Raw genomic sequence first — 22,330 nt, forward strand, 5'->3', positions numbered from 1 at the left:
AACTTGGATTTAGGCAGGTATGGATGGATTAGAGTCAGGGGTAATATTTGAGTTGTGATTTGGTAAATTAAGGGAAAAACTGAAATTTTCACATCCAATGTACAGAAAACAAACTGAACTACTAGAAAATTCTCTTTTTAAACTGAAAATGAAACTTTCAGTTAGTTGGCTTCAGGAAAGTCACTACATGATTAGTAATTAGCAGTGGATTAATGAAAAGCAATTTGGCTTCTTAAATTGAAGATGAGAGACAAGAGTTTGGTTAGTTTGAGGTTTAAATGACAAGTTTGATGTTTTAATAAAATCAGTTAACAACTGGATGACAGTTTATAGTAAAGGAGAAGTTTATGATTGATTTTGATAACATAAAACCCATCAGGACTATTTCAGACTCTGATACAAGTTTAAAGTTCAATCTAGGGAAGTTTTTTTTTTTTTGGTAAAGAATTAAACTGTATTGAATGAATGTAGTCAACTGAAGGTTCTTACAGGTATCATAGCATAAAAAAAAAGGTGTTTGTGTAGGAAAACGCGTGCATGACTGAACGTGAACAAAGCCAGCAGAGCCTCCACCGGGTTGTGTATAAAGTGTGTTCTAAACATGGCAGCTACTATTTATAGCCCCTTCAATTATTGAGAGCCCCATGCTACTGTTTTCTACTTCAAAGCAGACACACCCACCCCCAGCAACTCAACACACACACACACACACACACACACTTACTGGACTGAGGGGGAGAAGAGGAGGAGGGTTGATGCAGTCATATAGACAGCTGAGAAGACACATTTGTATATGTGTATTCTAAATGTAGATAGCAGATCGTGAGCTAAATTTACCCTCTCTACACTCTGCTTTAGTACAGATATATACTGTAGACAAATAGAGAACAGAGGGGAAGCAGGGAGGGAGTGTGGGAAAGGATGAATGGGTGGGTGTGAACGGAGGGAGAGAAGTAAGAACGGGAGGGAGCAGAGGAAGGAAAGTTTGGGAAAAGGTTGTAAACATGCGAAGCAAGTTTTGCATAGAGAGAAAAAAAGGAAATTGGAAGCAGAAGAGTGGTGCAGAGTTGCATCTTTGTCTTAATCGCAGATCAACTTTTGCAGCTTTAACTGCTGAAAAACTCTACATCGACATGACAAAAGTTCATACTTCCGTACAAGTTTATGATAAAAATCCAATTAAACAACATCATTGATTCATACAAAGGAGCAATAGTCAGCCAATTCAACTCAAGCTCTAATAAAAAAAGAAAACAAGATTAAATAAAAAGGTAGAAAGAAATGCATTCATCAACATGTTGCAAAACAAGAGGATCGTTATCTTTTTTTTTTTTTTCCTACAACAATCTGACAAAAATATTTATCAGTTACAACTTGGCAGTCTTTTGTTCCACAAAAATACACAGAATATTTTAAAAAATTAAGGGGAAAAAAACAAACATTTAGATTTACTTGAACTATTGCCTTGGCCAAGAGGGATACAGGGATTAAATGTTGAAATGGCAGGTAGAAAAGTCTGAGCCCATTGTCTGATGTTTTGAAGACAGGAAACCAAACACCCCCCCTCCCACCCCCCCCCCACCCTCATCCTTCAAAAAAAAAAAAAAAAAAAAAAAAGAAAAAATCTGGACGTGTGAGTTTGAAAGTGAAAAAGACGTGGAAACCAGTTTAAAAAAAAAAAAGAGCAGGTGGTAAGTAGTCCGTCCGGGCACGGCAAAGATCCTGATGTGATGCAGTTCAATGACAAATATGTACTGAGTGCGTGTGTGTGTGTGTGTGTCTCAGTAGATTCGGCCTCGGCTCCTGTTGCCTCTGGCTCCGAAACCTCGTCCCCGGCCTCCCCTGAAGCCGCCGCGCTGCTCTGGAGTCACAAAGTGGACGACAGAAACAGTTTAGTTTGGACATACAAGTCTAGACTGACCAATATTGAATGTTTGAGAGTTAACTTACAGCAAACACTTGATAACTAATGTTTTCATTTGCTTATTAAAGAATATGCAAGTTTAAGGTTGAAAAGCTTGAAGGGCTCTCTGGTGGCCAAACGATGTAATGACAACACTGTTTGTAAAAAGCCTCAAACATGCATTTGGCATTTCTGTGCTACAATGTCTGGTTACTTTCTGGCCAACATATACAACAATACAGCATCTGTGAGACAATATTGGCTGATTTCTCATCTATATTCTCCCTTTTTACATCTGTTTTTTTGTTTTTCTTCTTTTAAAAGTGAGAAAAATTGCATTAAGTTAGCTGTCAGCTGTTATTTGTGTTTCCTGTTCTTTATTTTTGTAATGCAGACTTTCAGATGATTAATACATCTACAAATCTGTCTGGATTTCCAACAATGCAACTTCAAACAGCAGTCAAAGACGTTTCATATGATATAAAGACAGTAGGTAGACCAGTCAAACAGGACACTATGTGTTATTAACGGAGTAGAAATAACCCTGTGTAGGCTACGTTCTCCTCTAAATTGCTAGATAAACTATTTTTGTGTCCTACAATCACCTCCTCATGGCTCTAAAGCTCCGCTGGAAGTAACATATTCAGCAATTTATTGGAGAAGTTATGATTATAGTCAATTGTTGTAATCATTTGAATCATCAGGATCAACAACGGAGAAGTGATTTACACTGCAGGTCTATTTTAAGAAGTTTGATGCTTTTTTTTTTTTTTGCAGTGACTGAGTTATCACAGGTATTTAACTGCTGTAAATCCAAGCTGAGCACCAGCTGCTGTCGTCCACTGAAGGACAAGCAACAGACTTTTCAGAGCCATCGTTCAAGCCTGCAGAAAGCGAGTATTTAAAACTCGCCTTTAATAAGTTTCATAGCCAATGAGGATTTATCAAGAAATTTCTGTCAACAATAGAGATGCAACGATTAACCTTTAAAACACCACGCTTGAATTGGGGAGGGCAGGTGTGTTCATTTGGTTGCAATCTGCAACCTCACCACTAGATGTCACTAAATCCTACACACTGCACTTTAATTAGTAAAATAAAATTCATTAAAAAAAATGCATGGATGATAATTGATACACTTCAGTTTATGACCTACATTAGTAATATTTTCCCCTGGGAGGTCATTGAAGTTCATCTTAATATTTTATTATTATATTTTAAATATTAGAAATCAACTACAGTCATTACTTCAATGTCCAATCGAAGTTCATCTTGGCTGGTTTATTTATTTTCTTTTTTTTAGCCCGAGACTACTCTGGTACTGCTGCACTTCAACCCTCTGTTGCAGAATCCTTAGCAAAGTGTCTTATGCTCCCTCTTCAAAACAAAAACATGCTCATGTGATTTTATCCATTTGTGGTATTGTGAAATAAACTAGATAAAACATTAATTTTGTCTAAACGTGTCTTACACAGACGTGATTAGAAATGTGGTTGTATTAGCTAAATCAATGATGAGTCAAATAAGCCAAAGTGAAGTATCAAACAAAACAAAGATGAGTGTGATGAACTACAGTGTTTGCAAAAAAATAAAATAAATTAATAAATAAATAAAAAGGGTGCCACCAAGTGCTCCTCACCATAGTTAAAATTGCCAATGGAGGCGCTGTACTTGCCGCTGGGAGGATTGTAGATTTGCCGCGCGTCCCTCCGGGGCTGCGGAGAAATCTGTTTTTTTGTGCCGGCGCCGGCGCCCATCTCCTCAGTTGAAGGACGCTTAGGGCTACAAACAGAAAAAAAAAAAAAAGTAGATGATGACCAAATGCAATAATGAGGACACTCGGCTGCTGCATGTACAGCTTCTGACCGTTAAATCAAAAAGGTGTCTCTATCCCGTCTGCATAGAGACCATGTTGTTGGGGAAGCGGGAGAAAAACTTACGCTACTGCCTCTGCCTTCTGGACGGGTTTCCAGGACAGAGTGACTGTGCTCTTGAATGATGGAGGGTTGTGGAACAGATCCTGGACAAGAAAATTAAGTTTAAGAAAAAAAAAAGAATCTCAAAAAGCTATAATTTATAATGCACAACCAACAATCTGTTATCCTTTTATACTAGTGACCAGAAAAATAAAACCCTTGTGCAGTGTAATGCAATCCAATACAACAATCCTTCAGTAAATGAATAAATAAAAAACCTTTCAATATATGATGCAATATCATGCAGTTCAATACACTATCACCACATAATGCAGCCTTAAACGTATGACAGAATTAAGCCAAAACACAAACAACTTCTGCAGTAGTTTTGATAAAAAGTATTAGATATTTCCTGCACAGCTATTATTACGCCATACCTTGATGAGGACATTGATATTGTTTGTGATCTTGAGGGCCACCACTTTGATCTTGTTCTGATTACACACAAAAGAGGAACTGTGTGAGCACATGAAACAACATTTGCATTTTTTTGTTGACTGCATGCGATGACTAATGAAGTTTCTACTTCAGCTGAACTCTCAAAGCGAGGTGACGGGGAATCGTTACCTCATCTGTCTTCAGAGCGTCTCCCGTCTTGCCTTGCAGTGCTACTCGCAGCTGTCTGATGTAAACCTGCAGGCCTCTGGCAAAATATTGTAACCTGTTGAAACACAAAGGACATTCAATTCCATGTGAAAAGTGGCGCTTTTAGATCAAATGACGAGAGCTTTTCTATACATTGCGCTAACTGTACTCTGGAAGTCTTTCTGTGTGCCACTCCCGCACCTGATTTTGAAGTCTTTGAGGCGCTCAGCGTCCACTTTGTCAAGGAGGAAGTCTGGCAGCTTCTTGCCCAGCTGGTGGAAGCCGAAGAGGAGACACTCCACGTAGCTGAACTGCAGTTTGGGCTCCTCGCTCGCTGAGTTCTCTCCGTTCTCCACCTCTTCTGGAGGCAAAGGCATGAACTCCTACAGAAAAAAATATAAGAACATTTATATTTGAGACTTTTTTTATTACCTTCTTTTAATGTCAAACACCTCTGATCAGAGGAGTTGACAGTGACAACTTTAATCTACAAAACTTTAATAAAGAATTTGTTTTGAAGATTGCTCTGGCATTCCCACTACAAAAAGGGACAAAGGAACTTTTCTATAATTAAACTAGAAGAGTGAACTAAGTAGAGTACAGATATCCAGCAGGTGTGATCACTTGCAGCCCCTACTGGCCGGGAGGAGTGAGGAATCAGCAGTCAATGATGTAAAAAACTGTTTCAAAAATTGTCAATCACCACAACCATGAGAGGTCCTTGAGTATAGAGTCATAAATGTGCATAAAAAAATATTAAGCTGATGGCTCCAGTAGGTTGTGAGATTAGCTGTGTACAGATACACAAACACACAACCAAATGCATGATAATAAACAGCCAGAGAAGACTGCCATAAAGCTGAATATTCAGGTGTAATGGGCCACCATAAGTGACTGAATGAAGCGGGATGAAAGTGAAAGTGAAAGGTTTTTTGCTGTTGGAGACCGGCCACAAGCAGAAACCTGACCGATCACAATCCAGGAAGCATTTGCGTAGTTCTATGAATGTGAAACAAGGAAAACTGCCAATGTGTATTTTTATTTTATGTGCGTTTCCATTCTTGTTCCTTCTTGTCCGAGTGTAAGAGGACAGCCTGTTCTCACCAGCAGCTTGGTAAACAGCATGTTGAGGTTGGCCTCCAGCTTATCCATGTCTCCACAGAACGGACTCATCTCAGCCAGCAGCTTCAGCACCTACACACACACACACACACACACACACAAAAATACACACACAGCTTAGCAGATCTCCTCCACACAGTGTAATGTGCATTGCTAATGAGCAACAGTGTTGCGTGGTGCAGACTAATGACCCATTAACAACATGCAGTTGGCTGACATCTCTGACAGGTGGCTGCCACGCTGACTTTGTTTACTACTACAACCGCTCACCAAATGTCAGACATTAGAAGTATCGACCTCTCACCGGTGGCCATATTCATCAGGCCTCTCAGGGATAAAGTGCTGATTCAGGATAACTGAATAAATCCAGGGCAAGAAGCTAGTCTTTTTGTCTAATGGTCAAACTGGTTTGTAAACAGCAATAATGATCCTGGACTGTTAGCTTGTTGCTTTTTTTAAAGAAAGATAGTTACAACCTGCCCAAGAGGTAGATAGAGGTCATAAAGGTTATTAACTAGCATTTAGGTCATTTAATACATTTAATAAATCCCTTTAGACATGTTCATCACTGCTTTCAGGTTAGACTTCAAATATCCCACAACATAAAGTGTCCCAATGACGACTCTTAACTTCTGACAGTGCAAAAATACTGATGACACAAAGCGCTGTGGAATTAGCAATTGTTTGTTTCAGACTTCCCTAAAATTTTATCAGTTGCACCTAGCTTGGAGATAATGATGTCTCAACGTCTCCAAGTTCCAAAAAATAAAACCGGACATAACGGCACACAGATAACCAAACTATTGTATTACTGATTAACCCTCTACTGTCTTTTACTGGCGTAAGTGTTATCTTTGTACACATACTGGCACAACTGTTTGATCAAGGGAAAGCAGCCTCCATCATACCTGTCTCAACATTTTCCACTACTACTATAAAAGCAAACATGCAAAAAAAAATACTCTCAAACTTAAAAACAAACAAACAAAAAAACAAACTCTGACATACCTCCAACTGAATGTCCAGCTCAGCCACAGGACTCGCCAAGGTGCTGAGGTTGGGCAGGACGTGTTCACAGAAGTAGGTGACAAAACGTGTGGAATGGACATTTTTCTACAAGATAAAAAATGATTAATTCACACTCGAATTACAGTAAATCACGAGTACTCGTAATAAATATGCCTAGAAGATGAATACATATAAACATTAAATTGTCATTACAAACATTTTTGCACTTCAACTTACTAAAACAAATTAAATATAGGGATGCAAAAATTGAACTTAGCAAAAGAGTAGCATGACAGCAACTTCTGTTATTTGTTAAAACATTATGTGATTGGTGAAGGTGTGTTTGCTCTACTTACAGAGAAAAGGGGCAGGGCCTGGCGCGTGCACTGAAGTAGGCGGTCTACAGTGTCAGGGTCAGCTGGGTTGAGGGCCTGCTCCAGGAATGCCTGCTCCACCACCAGCTCAACCAGCTGTTGCCGCCCGTTCACTGTCTGCAGCACCCGCAGGCCTGACACGACACGCATCAGCAGCACAAACTCCTCTCCAGTCACATCCTCCAGCACCTGAGGAGGTTGTGAGGAATCGAACAAAAGCTCTTAATCTTCATGTGTTTTTCTCAGTTTATACACAGGTTAACCACAGTGTAGTTAAAATTTAGGTCTTTAAAATCAGGTCTCTATTATACAAGGACACAGTGATTGATGCAGATGTAAATTCACCAGACAGTTCCACTAATTTAACAATCAAATGCAAGTTTTAGAGAGCATCGAAAGACTATTAAGACTCTTCCACAGTAGCTGGAAAAGTCAACAAAAAACATATCAGACAGACACATCCTGTTTCTGGGTCATCAGGTGGTGTGATGTTGTTGTAAATGTAAATTACTGTTGTTACATTCAGCCTGAGACTGAAAAAGGTCATTCGTTAATGATCAAAGACCACTAATCAAGTCTACACTATATGCTAACCTTCTTTGTCTCTGCAAAGACGTACTCCTCCACCTCCTTGGTCATGACATCTTCTGTCAAGGTCTTCAGTTTGGTTGACAGAAACTTGATGGCCCTTTCCCGCACTATGTCTTCTCCCTGCAAGATCTGAGAGAAGAGGCCTCCGAGAGTACCTGGACGACAAAACAGAGGTAGAGGGGAGTGAATCAACGCAAGTAAATTATTACAAAGCCAACAGGATGACAACGCCGCTATGAACTCAGGATGTAACAATAAATTGACTGATTAATGTTTACAGAATAGTACAATCCAAACATCAGTTTCAGTAGGTAGTAAAACCCAAAAAAAAAAAACATACAGGACTACAAAATATTCTAGACACACACAGTCCTAAATACTATGAGAGGTTATTTCCAAAATGCAATAATCTCCTTCAGATCTACTGGTTCCTCTGGATGAATGATGATGATTCACAAAGGTTTACGTATAAAACAATGCTGACACTTACTTAAAAGAAAGAAAAAAAAAAAAATCAGGCCCAACTACATCCTTTGTTTCACATTACAAATGACAGCAGCCCTTGACAAAACACAGGTTACAACAAAGTGTCTGAGAGACGGAAAGGAATCTCGCTTTGGGATTAGTATGACAGAGTAGAAGAGTAAGAAAGACCTTTTAAAGTGATCTTCTCCAGCACGCTTCTAAACTGGGTTGATTAAGTGATAAGAATAAAAAAAACATTTCGCTAAACAGGTGAGAAAAGCAACACTTACCTTTAGCATCTATCTTGAAGATAGAAATAAGTGCTGCATTCACTTGGTTGAACTCTGCCGTGTCATCTGAAAGCAAAAACAAAATAGATTCTTCAGTAGGCAATACTAAAGGCTTTTTTTAACTAAATATTAGAAGAGAACCATGGTGATGTTCTGACTGAAAATACATTAAAATATTCACAACAAATCATAGCCATGACTGACATAAACATGATTATATTTATAGTATAAACCACCCATGTCGATGGGTTTTTTCCCAATACAATAAATACATTCTCCAAAAAGGACATGAAAGTCTCTTCAGTGTTCATTTTGGGGCATTTAATACCTGTCTGGAGGAGCTGGGTGAGAATATCTGCAACCCTGACGATGTTCTCCCCAGTTGCAAACCGCGGGAGCTCCTTGATGGCATGTCGTCGAATCTGGACAAAGACAAGTATACATAACATCAATGCTTGTTATCTAAAAGCATAACAAAAATCAGCCGGCGGGTTGACAGTACAAGCAGTGTATCTAACACTCCTTGAACAAGCAGAACATAAACATGCAGAAACGCAACGTCTTTGACCGCTTTCGTATGTTTTACACTGCTATACGGAGCTAAAATTTCTAAATAAACATGACTATTGGGGATCCATACAGTCAAGGCAGTAAACCACACATCAATACAGGAAGACAGAGAACCTGCAATTTTTTATTTAGGTCCATTAATACTCACAGACACATCATCATCTTCACAGAGATCAAGCTGGGCGTTAATGGCTGCATCTGCCAATTCTGGGAAGCTGCTGAAGAACTTGGGAATAAACTGTGCCGCCAGCCGCTTCTCCTTCGGGCCACCCTTCACGCCATCCAGGATTACTTGGTAGGCATCTTTGTGCTGCAGAATCAGAGAAAACATATCAACAAACATTCATTCACAACATTATGTGGCATGGGTTCCAGTTTTAAAATAACTCTGATCAAAAGCTAACTGCCATGTTGCTTTCACTGGCACAGTGGTGCATACAGGTGAGCCTTTTAAAAAGATAAAACAGTCAGGTGCTCTTATGAACACTGAAAGAGGTTTTCCTCACTGTAATTATTCCTCATGTTTATACTGGCTATTAAAAAGGTCCACCTCAAATGTGAATTCAATGTAAGTGATGGGGGGCCAAAATCCACAGTGTGTACACACAGTCATTTGTGCAAAAATGCATTTAAATGTTTAACTGACGCTAATGAAGTTGATATTTGTGTTTCCTCGGACAGTGTTTCCCTGTTGAGCTGCAGAGGATGTAATGAAAACTACTTAAGACTGTAATGTTGAAAGATATCTACTTAATCTGACACATTTGGACGACTGAAGCTTCACATTAGCTGCAGATAAACTTTTAAATAAAGGACTGTGGATTTTATCCCCCATCACTTATATTGTAAGTACATTATGACATGCTAATGGTCAATATGTGTGTGTGTTACTTGGGTCCACGGCTATTGTATCCGGGTATTACCAGTTCATCTGGTTGTATGGAAACCCCTGTATGTCTTCTTACTACAAGAAGGCATGACTGGGGACGCACTGATGCAGACGTATAACCGGTTTTAAAAATATGCTCTGTGGCTCTGAATGAACATTACCAAAGTTTGAGAAAATAACACGTGTGTGATGCCATCAAGGTTACACGAACTTTGAATTGCAGACGACAACAAATTTATAACAGGAAGGCTGCATTATAAACTGGGGATGTGGAGTTTACCAGGCAGGAAAATGCAATCGAGTAGCTGTAGTATATTTACACGTTTTTGTTATACGTGTAGAGGGGGGGGGGTGCACTCTTTGGTTGTAAAGAGGTGAATCTCGGGGTCACGTTAGTGCCGCCTAACGAGAGTGGATATGTCGAAGCTAAATTACCGCTAGCTTAGCACGCTCACAACAATATTACGTAAGTCCACAGTTATCAACAACAGTGGCGGTAAAGCAAGATACTTTGACTAAGCTAGAGAGCTCTCAGTTCATCAATAAAGTTTTAAAATGAACACGCTGGCCTTTATTTACCTGGCTGAGGTTGTCCTTAGCATCAGCAAGGACCCCGTAGCTGCGGTAGAGATCCTCGATAGTGACCGCCATCAGCGTGCCTGCCGTTCAGATGAGACCGCCGATAAAACCGCACAACAAATCCCCTCTCGGGTCGCTTTTGCTCCGTTTCAAACGACCGTAGCACTAAACAACGCCGTATTATCGATAAATATATTGTGCGGAAAAAAGGAACGGGGAGAAGAAACGTCGAGAAGCCTGTGAATGAACCCCTCACTGTCCGTCTTCCCGCAATCCTCTCTAGCGTGCTGGCTAAATGGCTACGGAACAATGAGTGCTGCGCATGCGCAGGTTAAACGAATGGCGGTGGAGAGTCGCATGTGACGTTAGAGTGCGCGCAGCTGGTGCGCAGTAAATTCACTCGCACATGTAAACAGACAATCAGACTTGTAAACAACAAAAAGTTTCTAAAGTGGTAGTGGTAGTCCTGTGATGGAAAAAGTATTCAAATCCTTTACTTGAGTAAAAGTAGGATACAGCAATGTAAAAATACTCCATTACAAATAAAAGTCCTGCATGAAAACTCTCACTTAAGTAAAAATACATAAGTTTTAGCAGCAAAATGTAGTTAAAGTATTAAAGTAAAAGTAGTGGTTTGGTCCCTCTGACTCATTGTATATGACATCATTAGATTATTAATACTGAAGCATCAGTGTTAGAGCAGCATGTTACTGTTGTAGCTGCTGGAGGTGGAGCTAGTTTGAACTACTTTATATACAGTTAGCTAGTTTAGTCCAGTGGTTCCCAACCTAGAGGTTCGGCCCATCTAAAGGATCAACAGATAAATCTGAGGGGTCGTAAGATAATTAATGGAAGAAGAAAGAAGAAAAAAAAGTTCTGATACACAAATCTGTTTTCAGTTTTGAAATGAAACCATGTGAGAAGTTTAGAGGGAAAAATCACTATTTCTCATAGACATCTGAAATGTGACCCAGACTACACACTGCTTTTTGTAAGATGTCAAAAGGGCCAAAAAGGTTGGAAACCACTGGTTTCATCTTTAACAATGTGTTGTATTTTAAAAGCTTGTTATATTTTCCATTGTGTCAAATCCTTATCTGAAAAGTAACTAAAGCTGTCAAATAAATGTAGTGGAGTAGAAAGTACAATATTTCCCCCTGAAATGTAGAGAAGTGGAGGTATAAAGTAGCATCAAATGGAAATACTAAAGTAAAGGACAAGTACCTCAAAATTGTACTTAAGTACAGTACTTGAGTAAATGCACTTAGTTACTTTCCACCAGTGTGAATCACTGTTGTAATTCTCATAACATTGGAGAAGTACAATCAGGACATAAATGTATACAGAACAGCATAAACACTTCAATTGTCTCGCAAAAGGCCGTCACTCACTCAAAACATTATCAAAAGTAAATTAGTGCATCACTGCCACCAAAAAGATGTTTCCCTTTATCGCTGTTTAGGAAGAGACAGTCAAATGTTTAAAGATCCCCTCCAGACATGTATTAAGACATATAAAAATACTCTGCGTGGAATAATAATGCGTGTCTGATATGTTTTTTTTCACAAAAAAGTATAATTACCACTTTAAAATCCTTAAACGGACATCTACTTCCTCCAATTCTCTTCTAATTCGAATCTATGAATATGCAAATATTGTTCGTTTCAGAAGTTCAACTGCCGGATACAAGGTGTCTCCTACTTCACTGATGAGTCCATTCTCATCATTTGTGCACTGGAGGCTTCAAGTTTCCACATCACACTTAAGTTGTAAGTTGAATATTGGACAAGGCTTATCTTCTAAAGTAGTTGCGATGTCACAAATCATGCTTTAGGTACATGTGTTTAACTCAGATTTTCAATGAGCACAGAGAAACTTTCCCCCTTCAGCAGAAAAATGTGAAAACAGCCTTCTAGTCTCAAACTCACTCTGCACAGTGAAGCTCAAACATCCAACTGTAGGAACAAGAACATATTATCGAGTGGAGTGGGACTCCAGAAAACACTAAAATTGTGTTTCTTTTGGGTCATTTCTCACTGAGACTTAGATACAGTAACCAAGTGATAAATTCAGATATCCTCAACAGCCAACTGAAAGAGCTCATGTCAAATGTAAAAAACTGTTTCCGCAGGTTTCTCACTCTCGGTTTCATGGTTTTATCCTCATGGGCATAAGTGCTTGTATATGAAATTCGAATAAAGTTTGAACTGTAATGCAGTGTAACCAGTCATAAATCCCATGTTATAATGTTACGGCCTCCAAGTTCCCATCAAGTCCAGCACACTAGACGGCAGCTTCAGTATATTTTGCACAGAGACCAAGAAACCAACCAGTACTCCTATACTACCAGGTCCCAAGTTTTCTGTATATCAGTTTATGGAAGGTTGATGAAACACAGCTTTTTTTTTTTTTTTTTTAAACTGAAAATGCACCATATGAGCACATTATAAACTTAATTTAAAAATGCTTTAGAGCTAGATTTTTACATGGGGCCACTTGATTGACATGATTGATCCAGTTGATATTGTACTTTTAGTGCTACAAATTCCCAAACACATTTCCAAGTAATCAAATTACCAAAAAGCAACTGACACACAGTGAACCTAGCCAGGGTTTTTTGGGGACCGTGGAGGTCTACAGCCGCGAGAATGTACCACTTATTTTTGGTAAGATGTACTTTTTTCATATATGTAACATATATGAAAAACTGTAACAGTTTCCAACAACAATACTTGTGTCAGAGCTTTGCTTATTCAGCAGATACAAAGTTAACTGTTGTGTTTGTATCTATATCATTGGTGGCTATTTGTCTCCACCTTGTGGCTGACTCAGGTTCACTGAAAATACTGATGAATAACTTCACCTTCACTTGACATACTGTACTCTATACACGGTAATATGACTTCAGAAAAATCTGACTAAGAGTACAGTATATTTCAATATGAGTTAAATTACATCTCTGTCAACCTCTAACAGCAAATAACAAGAAAAAATAAACATCAAAATGAAAAGTCAGTGCAAACACTTTTATTGAACTAATTAGTCGCCACAAACAATTCTGTACAACCACTTTCCCCTTTATGTTTCTGGCATAAAACTCATGTTGAAACACAAGGAAGCTCCAGATCTAAGAACTGCAGTTTCACAGGAATCTGATTCCTGCTCCAAACTGGACCCCATCACATATCCTGAAAGGAGAGATGAAAATCAATTAAAATCATTATCAAAACAAACAAATAATCTGATTATTTCAAGTGCATTGGAAGTGGAAGCTCACAATGACTGTGTACCTTTTGAAAGAGTGAACACGTGTGAGGAATGTGTGAACAATGTGCTACATTACTGTACTGAATAAGCTTTTGTTTATTTTGGAAGGATTTGTTTTCCAGCTGTGATAAAGAAAGGTTTTAACATTGGTCAATATTTACTCTATTTGCCTTGAAAATAGCTAGTTAAAATAAAATAATTCCTAACACATAGGCCCTCAGGTCACACAACTAAACTAATTTAAGTGACACTGCATGATGTATTTCTGGTGAACTAAATGTGATTGTTTGGTCTAAAACTGTGTTTGATTGGCAGCATTACCACCAGTCTAAATGAACCAGTTTAATGAGCAACACACCAGACTTTATATAAACCACACCAAGCAGATTAGGTGTGAGAGCAAACTCTACCTGTCGCCACTCTGGACTCCCATGGGAATGCAGTAATTAAGCTCCAGTCTGGCAATGTTACCCAAACGCAGCACGACGCCCAGTCCATAAGACCAGCGGATGCACTCTGCCAGTTTCTTCAAATGTGCTTGTGGCCCCTCCCCTGAGCAAAAGAACCAGGCAGAAAACAAGTTGACCCAATATCCAAAATCTGAACCACATTTAAGTCTGATAGAAAGTCTGACTGACCCAATCCCACTCAACTGAATTTGGACATACATTACATGTCAAGGTCTGGTCAATAAAACATGAAAATGGAAGCAAATCCTTACCAAATGTTTAAAATTTGAATTAAATCAGCAACTGAATACCAAAAATGTGAAATTGAATCACTACTGAATACTTAATGTTGAAATTCTCAATAGTCACTTTCAAATTGTGCATTTTCAAAAACTTTATTTACAGAATATATTTCTTTTAGGGTTCTCAAATTCTATTAAAAAAAAAAAAAAGGTACAAGTTGGTCTATTTCAATAATAATCTAAAAATTTAAGTCAAGTCAAAAACTCTACACTCGGTCAAGTTAAGATACTAAAATTCAAGATGTAAAATTCAGATCTGAACAGAAGGGACACCAAGGAAACGCGATCAGGCCACAAGACCTTGCAGCTTATGGAAATAGAGCAACTTTTGAATATTAGGCACGTGAATTTTCTATCTGAATTTGAGAACTCTAAAATAAATATATACTGAAAATTAAGTTTATGAAATTGCACAACTTGAAAGTGACTATTGAGAATTTCAGACCAAATTAATCGAGAAAGATGCTTTTCAAAGTCAAATATTTCAGTGCAATAAATTCTGTGGTATTTAAATCTCAACATTGAGTATTCAGTAGTGATTACATTTGAAATTTTGGTATCCAGTTGCCGATATAATGTAAATTATTATAGCATGATTTGCTTCCATAGATGAACTCTTGACTGTCATTACATGGCTACTTATTCTGTTTTCAACTACTCACCATAGTTGAGGTTACAAAGGTTCCCGGCATTGAGGAAGAAGTGTGTTCGGAAGAGGTCACCAAAGCCCCCCTTGCCTGGTCTGAAGGGTAGAGGAGTGTAGAGATGAAGGCCTCCAGCCCAGTAGGCCTCTCCTCCCAGGTAGTCACCTGCCATACCAGTAATCCCAGCACACAAGGTTTCAATTAACCATCAAACTCTTGTCTTGTTACCAAACGACTCAGTCAAGTTAATGTCTCACCTTCACTCTGTGGGCCCATACTGTACATACTGAATCCTCTGATACTTGTGGGGCCGCCCAGGTAGAACCTAGAAGGTGGACACAAAAACACAACACATATGGGTTGACAAAGTAGATAACTGATATTTGTATGGGTGTAGCTCGCAGCTCTAGACAGACAACTAGGCAGCAACATTTTAGAGGCCGTCTTGATCTAGTTGATAAAAGGTAAACTGGATTTCTCTACCTGTCTGCTATGCTTGTTGGCTTCTCACCAATGGGCAGGAGCAAACCGCCCCACAGTGAGGCAGAAAGGACCTGGTAGAGACAGTCAAGAGATTTTACTCAAGTAAATCAAAATGTATGCAGTGAAGAAATACACCATGTTTTGGGGAAATTAGTTTGTTAGACAGTTGGTTTTCTTATCTTTCATAGGCTGGTTGAACAAAAACGTTCATTCTTTACATAGTCCTTAAATGTTCTACATAAATAATCTTATACATGTGCTGTGTTCAGTGACTTTCAATGATATCATTGTCTAAATTGCTAAAATGTAAAATGCACAATCTCACCGAGTCCCAGAAGAGTGTTTTGTTCAGCTGGATCTCAAAGTCCTCCTTCAGGAAACTGGCATCTCCACCAGTGTAACCAGCAAGCTCCTACACAACCACAACACAAACCATCAACCAGGTCCACAAGATCAGTCATATTGTCTTCAAATAGCTTATGAGGCTAAGTGATCAACAACAAACCTGATGGATCTTCAAAAGGCCACCTTTCTTGGGAAGAATGGAGGAGTTTCTGGTGTCGATGACCATGGCATGCTGAAGAAATTCAACATCATTAAAATCCACCATTCACTAACCTCTACAAGTCACACAATGTTGTCAAGAAAAATATTTAGAAACCCTGAATTAAGCACTGAAGAGTAGTTTTGGCATGAACCCACTGATTATACACAGCTTTGTGAAACATCACAGCTAATTCAAAGCCTGAGGTAAATTCTCCAATGTGAAATATATGGCAAATACCGAAAGGGATGATTTGAGAGAATGGCCGCTTTCCTCCCGGACGGCAAAAGAGGCGGTGCGAGCCAGACAACCCAGCTCTCTCCACACCCCCTCCCACTTCAGGGTTTGGTTGGTCTTCCACAGAGGGAACTGTGGGTAGATGACAACAGCAGACGTGTTAAACAAAGTACAATCCAACACATGAGGAACTGTGAGTATGGTTGATGAGGACTCATTTTGTGTTCCACCTTCAGATTCTTACACTGTGGTATATCATCAGTATGGGATGTTCATTGCACTCTATGACTCTATTTGGAGATGAAGAATTTGCTTTTGCTGTTCCTGCTTTCTCTTAACCTTGATTAGCAGTTGTCAAGAGTTTGTCAACTTCCTGAGAACAGGCACCTCCAACTATTATAACTTTCAAAATATAATGAAGACTTTCTATGTGGTAGTTAACAGATAAAACTGTAGAAATTTAAACTACTGTTAGGCTGTGACACATTTATAATATCTAGTAATAGGGCACCAATTTTGCTTGTATGGATCTCATGCATCAAATGAGCATATAGCAACCAAAATGTTTGTGACATAGCAACTCTCCTCACAACATGAGAGGCTCTGTTAAGTTCTGGGAAAGACTTCCATTAGTAACACCTCTTTCACTGTGGATTTCTCCATGAATGATTGTTGATTGTAATTACAATAAGGACAATTAGTCTAAAAGGAAGCCCAAACTCTTTGTACTTTAGGGGCCCTCCTCCAGCCAAAAACTGGACTTCAAGGTCCCTATCAGAACATTTTCATGCTTTCTCTTCAGTTCATTTTGTCACTAATGTCAGAATATAATTGAAACAGCATATTTAAGAATTAAAACAACATTTTAATTGCACGAAAGGTGAACAAATAGGCACACGAATAGGAATAAATATTTACGCTCAGCTCTCCAGAGATGCCTCGATCCGTCTCTCTCAGTGAACTCCATGGAAACTGACCTGTTACATTGTACATGTTGATTGTGACACTGAAAGTGAAAACGGAAAAGAAGAAACGTCAATCCCCCGCTAGGATTCCTTTGTGATTACACAATATGTCTGTCTATAGTTACTGCATAAATTAGTCAAGCATTAACCTCCTAACTGATGGATCCAAATCTAAAGCTCAAGTACCAAATGTAAGGTAAATGTAAATGTAATGTCCCCCCACAACCACCATGCCAGAGAGGGCAGTAATTAAACAGATTAATGCAATCCTAATGAAATATTTTATATCAACATTCATGTATTCATGTAACATATGGATGGTTATTATTCTGAACTTATATAGCAAAGGAATAATTCAAGGTTAGGCGATTAAATCTCAAGATATTTTTTATGAAGTCATACAAATCTTACTTTCGTTCAAAGTGTCCCGGTTGGGGTTTGAAGAAGGACAGGCCGTAGGATGTCTCTTTGGTGCCGTAAGAGAACTGGAAGGTCATTTTCTCTGCCCGACCAAATACATTAGGTAACTTCATGCCCAGTACCTGTAATTTAAGCAAAAAAAGTGAGGTAATTTTCTTTAGATTCATTCTGCATTAAGTTGCAACCAAATTAATAAACTAACAAAAACATGAACAGATTTAAGTCAAGGTTTAATACCTTTATCACAATAAAATATACCACTAAAATTACAACAATGCTGCAAAACTGGAAATTATCTTTACAGACAGAAATTGGTAAGCCAGTGTACTGAGGCCAGAATGACACTGTGAGAAGATCCAAAACATCCAAAACAGTATGTAGCCTGTCTAAAAGTTTATGTTGCATTGAGCCGTCCTGGCGCTCACCATGCTTCCTTCATTGTTTCCAACCATGGTGTTGTAGCTGCCCGTCATCCGTCTCAGCTCAGTGACCTCAAAGGTCACGTCGAGGCCGTTAGGAAGAGCATCCTCACCTTAGGAATAGACGACAGACATTTAATCAAAATCATTTGTTTAAAACAGCGACACATATCTCATGTGATGATCATGGTTCAAAACAGAAAATGAATCATCCTAATTTGCATGATTATTTACAAAGAGCCTATGTATAATCATAAGAAAGTTATGTTTCTAAACGGTGCAGTGATAGAAAGTACCTCGTGAGGTGTCGATAACAACTTCAACTTTTCTGAAGATACCAAGACGCAGCAGCTTCTGTCGGGCTTCATGGGACCTTTTCATTACCTTAAACAGCACAGTGAGCCTTATGTTAATGTCAGTCATAACAGGTACTTGTAGTGTATTTGTATGTCTGTGTTTACATGCACATACATCAATTAAATTTTTTGCCCGGAAAACGTCTGCGATTTCATAAGTCAACAGGTCCTCTTTGGTTCTTCCGAGCCCGTCTATGTGCACTTGTTGGACTACAACCTGGAAATCAGGAGACACAAAGCACGTCAAGAATGTAAAAAACATTATTTTAAAAGGAAAAAAATATTACAAAAATATTATGACAGTTTTCTCTGTCTATAAAAGTGTGACAACTTTTATGCCAGTAAAGCTACAATTGGCTACCTTTTCAGTTTGTGCTTTTTTTCCTCCAATATTAAATTAAAAAACATTTATTTTAAATTGAATTGAAAATGTTAAATATGATATTGATATGAGACTAGGAATCCCCCTTAATCCATAGTGGGGAATGTGGAGACAGGTGCAAGATTAATGTAATCTAGTGAGAGTCTTTGTGTAATTACTATGTGAAACAACACAGATCTTACATCCTTGTTTTCAAGAACTTCTTGCTTTGGCTCCTGCTCAATGTCTGGAGCCTCGATGTCATCAGCGTGAACTCCCAGCTCAGGCCCCTGCATGGGCAGAGGGTCCAGGCTCTGAAACACAAAATAGGAGAGAGGAAAAACTAATCACAATCAAAGAGCACACTTCAGATAAAACAGCATGGTGAATTCATTAAAACTTAAGGGACTACGAGATAAGAGCCGTTGACACCACTGAGGACACTGAGGTCATGTTTTTGGAAATATTTCAGAAAATTTGGGGGGTTAATAATGACATAAAGAGGACAAACACATATTACACGTGTTTTTTAGGCTGATTATAACTTTTTTTTGTTCACGAAAATTGTTTTTAAAGGTATAAATGCAGTAAGTAAAATAAAACTGAAAGGAATGTACTATTCTCCATCACGGATACATGACTGGCAGCAGATTAGGGCTGCAATTAATGATTATTTTTACAACCAATGAATCTGCCAATTACTTTCTTGAATAATGAATTTGTCATTTGGTCTAAGATGACATCATCAAATGTCTTGTTTTTTTCTGACCAGCAGGAGAAGCTTAAACCAGTTGACATTTTTGGTTGGTAAAATAGGTTATATGATGAATGACTTATCAAAATAGTTGCTTTCTGTCACACCATAATATATGCAGATAAAAAGAAAATATAATTGAGCTGTTGAATGTATTAATAAAATGTTGTAGTAAAACTTTAACATTTGGCGGGTGACACGCCTATTTCATTATCATATGAACATTAGGAAAATGGAAGCTATGCTGACAAAAATGAGAAACGTCATGCAGGAAAAAATATAAATAATTAAATTTGTGTTGAGACCAAAAAATAGGAAAATGAAGGAATTGAAAAATAAAATGAGCTAGTAAAAGATAAATAGAAGAATACAATACTTTAAGTATTAATTCATTTTTATCAATTGATTGGTGGCAAAGGAAAACACAAAAAGCTTTTTGCTTTTGCTTATAGCTATATGGACAGGTTCTTGATTTTTCAAGTCTGTCTTAAAACAACAGTCAGGTGTCCATATAAACACTGAAAGAGGTTTTCCTCACTGTAATCGTCCCTCCTGTTCATACTGGCTGTTAAATGATCCCTTCAGCAGTCTGAGTTAGTCATATCAACACATTTACATTTACAGTCTCTTTAGCATCAGATTCCCTCTTTGCATTTCCTCGGACAGTGTTTCCCTGTGGAGCTGCAGCGGAAGTATAATAACAAAAAGAGGGACTTTGGCACTAAGAAGACTGTAACGTTGAAAGATATCTACTTAATTTGACTAATTTGGACAGCTGAAGCTTCATATCATCTTCAGATAAACGTTTTAATACATTTTTGTACAGAAGAAGGACTGTGGATTTTGTCCCCCATCACTTTCATTGTGAATACATTATGAGGGGATCTTCAAATGGTCAGTATAAACAGGAGGAATGATTACAGCAAGAAAAAACTATTTCAACATTCATTAGGGAACCTGAGTATTCCTTTAAGACAGACTTGAAAAGCTGTGAACCACTCCTTTAACCAACTAACTGAAGGTTAAAGGAAAAGTATGAAGCTTTCTGTCTTTTTATACTCCATTTTAACCATTGAACAATAACAACAAGCAGCAACATTTGTCCATGCATTCAGCTATATTTTTGACTTATCTGATATCATTTTACAACATTTTGTCAGTTTCTGAGCTCCATATATGACCTCAGTATCTCTAAAAGCCTTGTCCAAGATGAAGGGACAGGAATAACCAATTAGCACAATGGTATTAACAACACTAAGTAGTAAGAGTGCAGTAAACACGCTGACTGAAGGGAGTGGAGGCATTAAGAGCATCTAATTACACACAGCAGACACAGAGTCTCCACGGTTAGTTATAGAGTTAAAAACGGCCACATTTGGCAGGGATATTCATTCAGTATCTTCTCACAGAGCTTGACAGCCTGAACCTAGTTGCATGTACAGTATGTTTGGGCCTTTTCTTGCAGCACAGTCACACAACTCACTGAACACACAGAGAGGTTAAAGTCCTAGCTGACACGTCTAGCGCACTTTTCCTTACCCGGGCATGGACGGTGCCCATGCTGAGCTCCGCAGGGCGCTGTCCCGGTAAATATGCGAGAAACCTTTAGTGGAAAGAAACAGAAACTGATTTAACCTACAAGTAACCGGAGAAAGGCGAAGGAGCTCCGTATAAGGAGGCTGCTGCGATGTCACTTCCTGAGTCTGACCACGCCCACTACTGGTGCGCGTTCAACGCCCCAACGGTGCAAAAATAATAATAATAATAATGATAATAATAATAATAATAATAAAGATAAATTACACTGATTTCATACCCTTGAAGTATTATTTTTAAATTACAAGCTACTTTATTTTATTTATATATTTTTTCCCATTTTTGATAATTCAGTTTTTAAGCTGCTGATTGACGTTTAAAATGGGAAATGGAGTTATTTACTTTACTGGTTTTGTCTGTTTTTTGTTTGCCCTGTTAAGTCTTTTTTATGTATGCAGCTGGTGGTATTTCTTCGAGTGTGTGTGTGTTTTTGTTTTGTTTTTTGTAAAAATGTTCTGTTGTTTTGTTATTTGGTTTTTGTAGTTGTAAGCTATGTATTGTTGTTGTGTGTACAGGATTGTTAGCTCTTGTCTTTGTACCAATATGTCCAATAAAAAATAAATAAATAACAAAGATACATTAAACAGAATATAAATAAACATATATTACTACTATATTAAATTATATTACTATATTAATTATATTATGTTATTACATTTGTTACCATCATATACAACTGCTGCCACTAATAATAATAATGTTTTTGTAAAAAAAATTAAATAAAAAAATCTATTAAATAAAATTAAAAGCTGAGTTTTGTATTCAGATTGTTCCTATGCAGATTTTTTTTTTTTATTAAAAAGCTGAGTTTTTTAGAAGAGCTTTTAGCTTTCATATGAAGGAAGACACAGACACAAAACTATTCCTACTGTCTTAAAGAGGGAAAAAAAATGCCCTCATTCATGGTGGCTTGTGGCATAAAAATTCAATTCCAGGCTCTCAGGTGGATGATTAAAAATAAAAAGCCTTTAATGAATATGGGCTGATATGTTATAAATACACCAACGTTTATCTGCACACTTTCCTTCATCAAGGTGTTTTGACACACATTAAACCCGAACCGATAAGTAATAATTCCACACATCTGTGTTGAAGTGAACCCAGTACATAATGAAAACATCTTTTAGACCACTGAGTGTGGCTGAAGCAAAAAAAAGACTTGAATGTTTTGACCACAAGGG

The 22,330-nt window shown here is 38.1% G+C and overlaps 2 protein-coding genes across 4 annotated transcripts; both read right to left on the minus strand.

The window, feature by feature from the left end:
• Positions 1-1,614: 1,614 nt before the first annotated feature.
• api5 (apoptosis inhibitor 5) lies at positions 1,615-10,660 on the minus strand. 2 transcript variants are annotated; one of them, XM_044357380.1, is made up of 14 exons: positions 10,353-10,660; positions 9,033-9,194; positions 8,643-8,736; positions 8,315-8,380; positions 7,563-7,714; positions 6,951-7,157; positions 6,595-6,699; positions 5,569-5,658; positions 4,666-4,847; positions 4,447-4,540; positions 4,257-4,313; positions 3,844-3,923; positions 3,579-3,685; positions 1,615-1,861 (listed from the first exon to the last, which is right to left on the minus strand). In XM_044357380.1, the coding sequence occupies exons 1-14, from the start codon at positions 10,422-10,424 to the stop codon at positions 1,782-1,784; spliced, it is 1,548 nt and encodes a 515-aa protein (XP_044213315.1). In that variant the 5' UTR covers positions 10,425-10,660; the 3' UTR covers positions 1,615-1,781. The 2 variants fall into 2 exon arrangements, with proteins under 2 accessions (XP_044213315.1, XP_044213314.1); XM_044357379.1 differs by having other exon boundaries at positions 3,543-3,685.
• Positions 10,661-13,363: 2,703 nt separating this feature from the next.
• samm50 (SAMM50 sorting and assembly machinery component) lies at positions 13,364-21,250 on the minus strand. 2 transcript variants are annotated; one of them, XM_044357484.1, is made up of 15 exons: positions 21,093-21,250; positions 19,003-19,113; positions 18,554-18,655; positions 18,379-18,466; positions 18,089-18,195; positions 17,655-17,785; positions 17,197-17,284; positions 16,282-16,410; positions 16,003-16,074; positions 15,823-15,909; positions 15,498-15,568; positions 15,272-15,339; positions 15,033-15,179; positions 14,030-14,171; positions 13,364-13,540 (listed from the first exon to the last, which is right to left on the minus strand). In XM_044357484.1, exons 1-15 carry the CDS (start codon positions 21,111-21,113, stop codon positions 13,495-13,497), a joined length of 1,410 nt encoding a protein of 469 aa, XP_044213419.1. In that variant the 5' UTR covers positions 21,114-21,250; the 3' UTR covers positions 13,364-13,494. The 2 variants fall into 2 exon arrangements, with proteins under 2 accessions (XP_044213419.1, XP_044213418.1); XM_044357483.1 differs by having other exon boundaries at positions 15,033-15,188.
• Positions 21,251-22,330: the final 1,080 nt, after the last annotated feature.

Source organism: Thunnus albacares, chromosome 7, assembly GCF_914725855.1.
Source record: "Thunnus albacares chromosome 7, fThuAlb1.1, whole genome shotgun sequence".
Classification (NCBI taxonomy): Eukaryota; Metazoa; Chordata; class Actinopteri; order Scombriformes; family Scombridae; genus Thunnus; species Thunnus albacares.

Coding starts and splice junctions, on each gene's coding strand:
- api5 (XM_044357379.1), bottom strand. CDS start 10,424: ATGGCGGTCACTATCGAGGATCTCTACCGCAGCTACGGGGTCCTTGCT. Junction 7,715..8,314: donor CTTCAAGATAGATGCTAAAG/GTAAGTGTTGCT, acceptor TTTGTCGTCCAG/GTACTCTCGGAGGCCTCTTC. Junction 3,924..4,256: donor ATATCAATGTCCTCATCAAG/GTATGGCGTAAT, acceptor TTTCTTGTCCAG/GATCTGTTCCACAACCCTCC.
- samm50 (XM_044357483.1), bottom strand. CDS start 21,113: ATGGGCACCGTCCATGCCCGG. Junction 17,786..18,088: donor GAAACAATGAAGGAAGCATG/GTGAGCGCCAGG, acceptor CTTAAATTACAG/GTACTGGGCATGAAGTTACC. Junction 14,172..15,032: donor CCTTTGTAACCTCAACTATG/GTGAGTAGTTGA, acceptor TCTTTTGCTCAG/GGGAGGGGCCACAAGCACAT.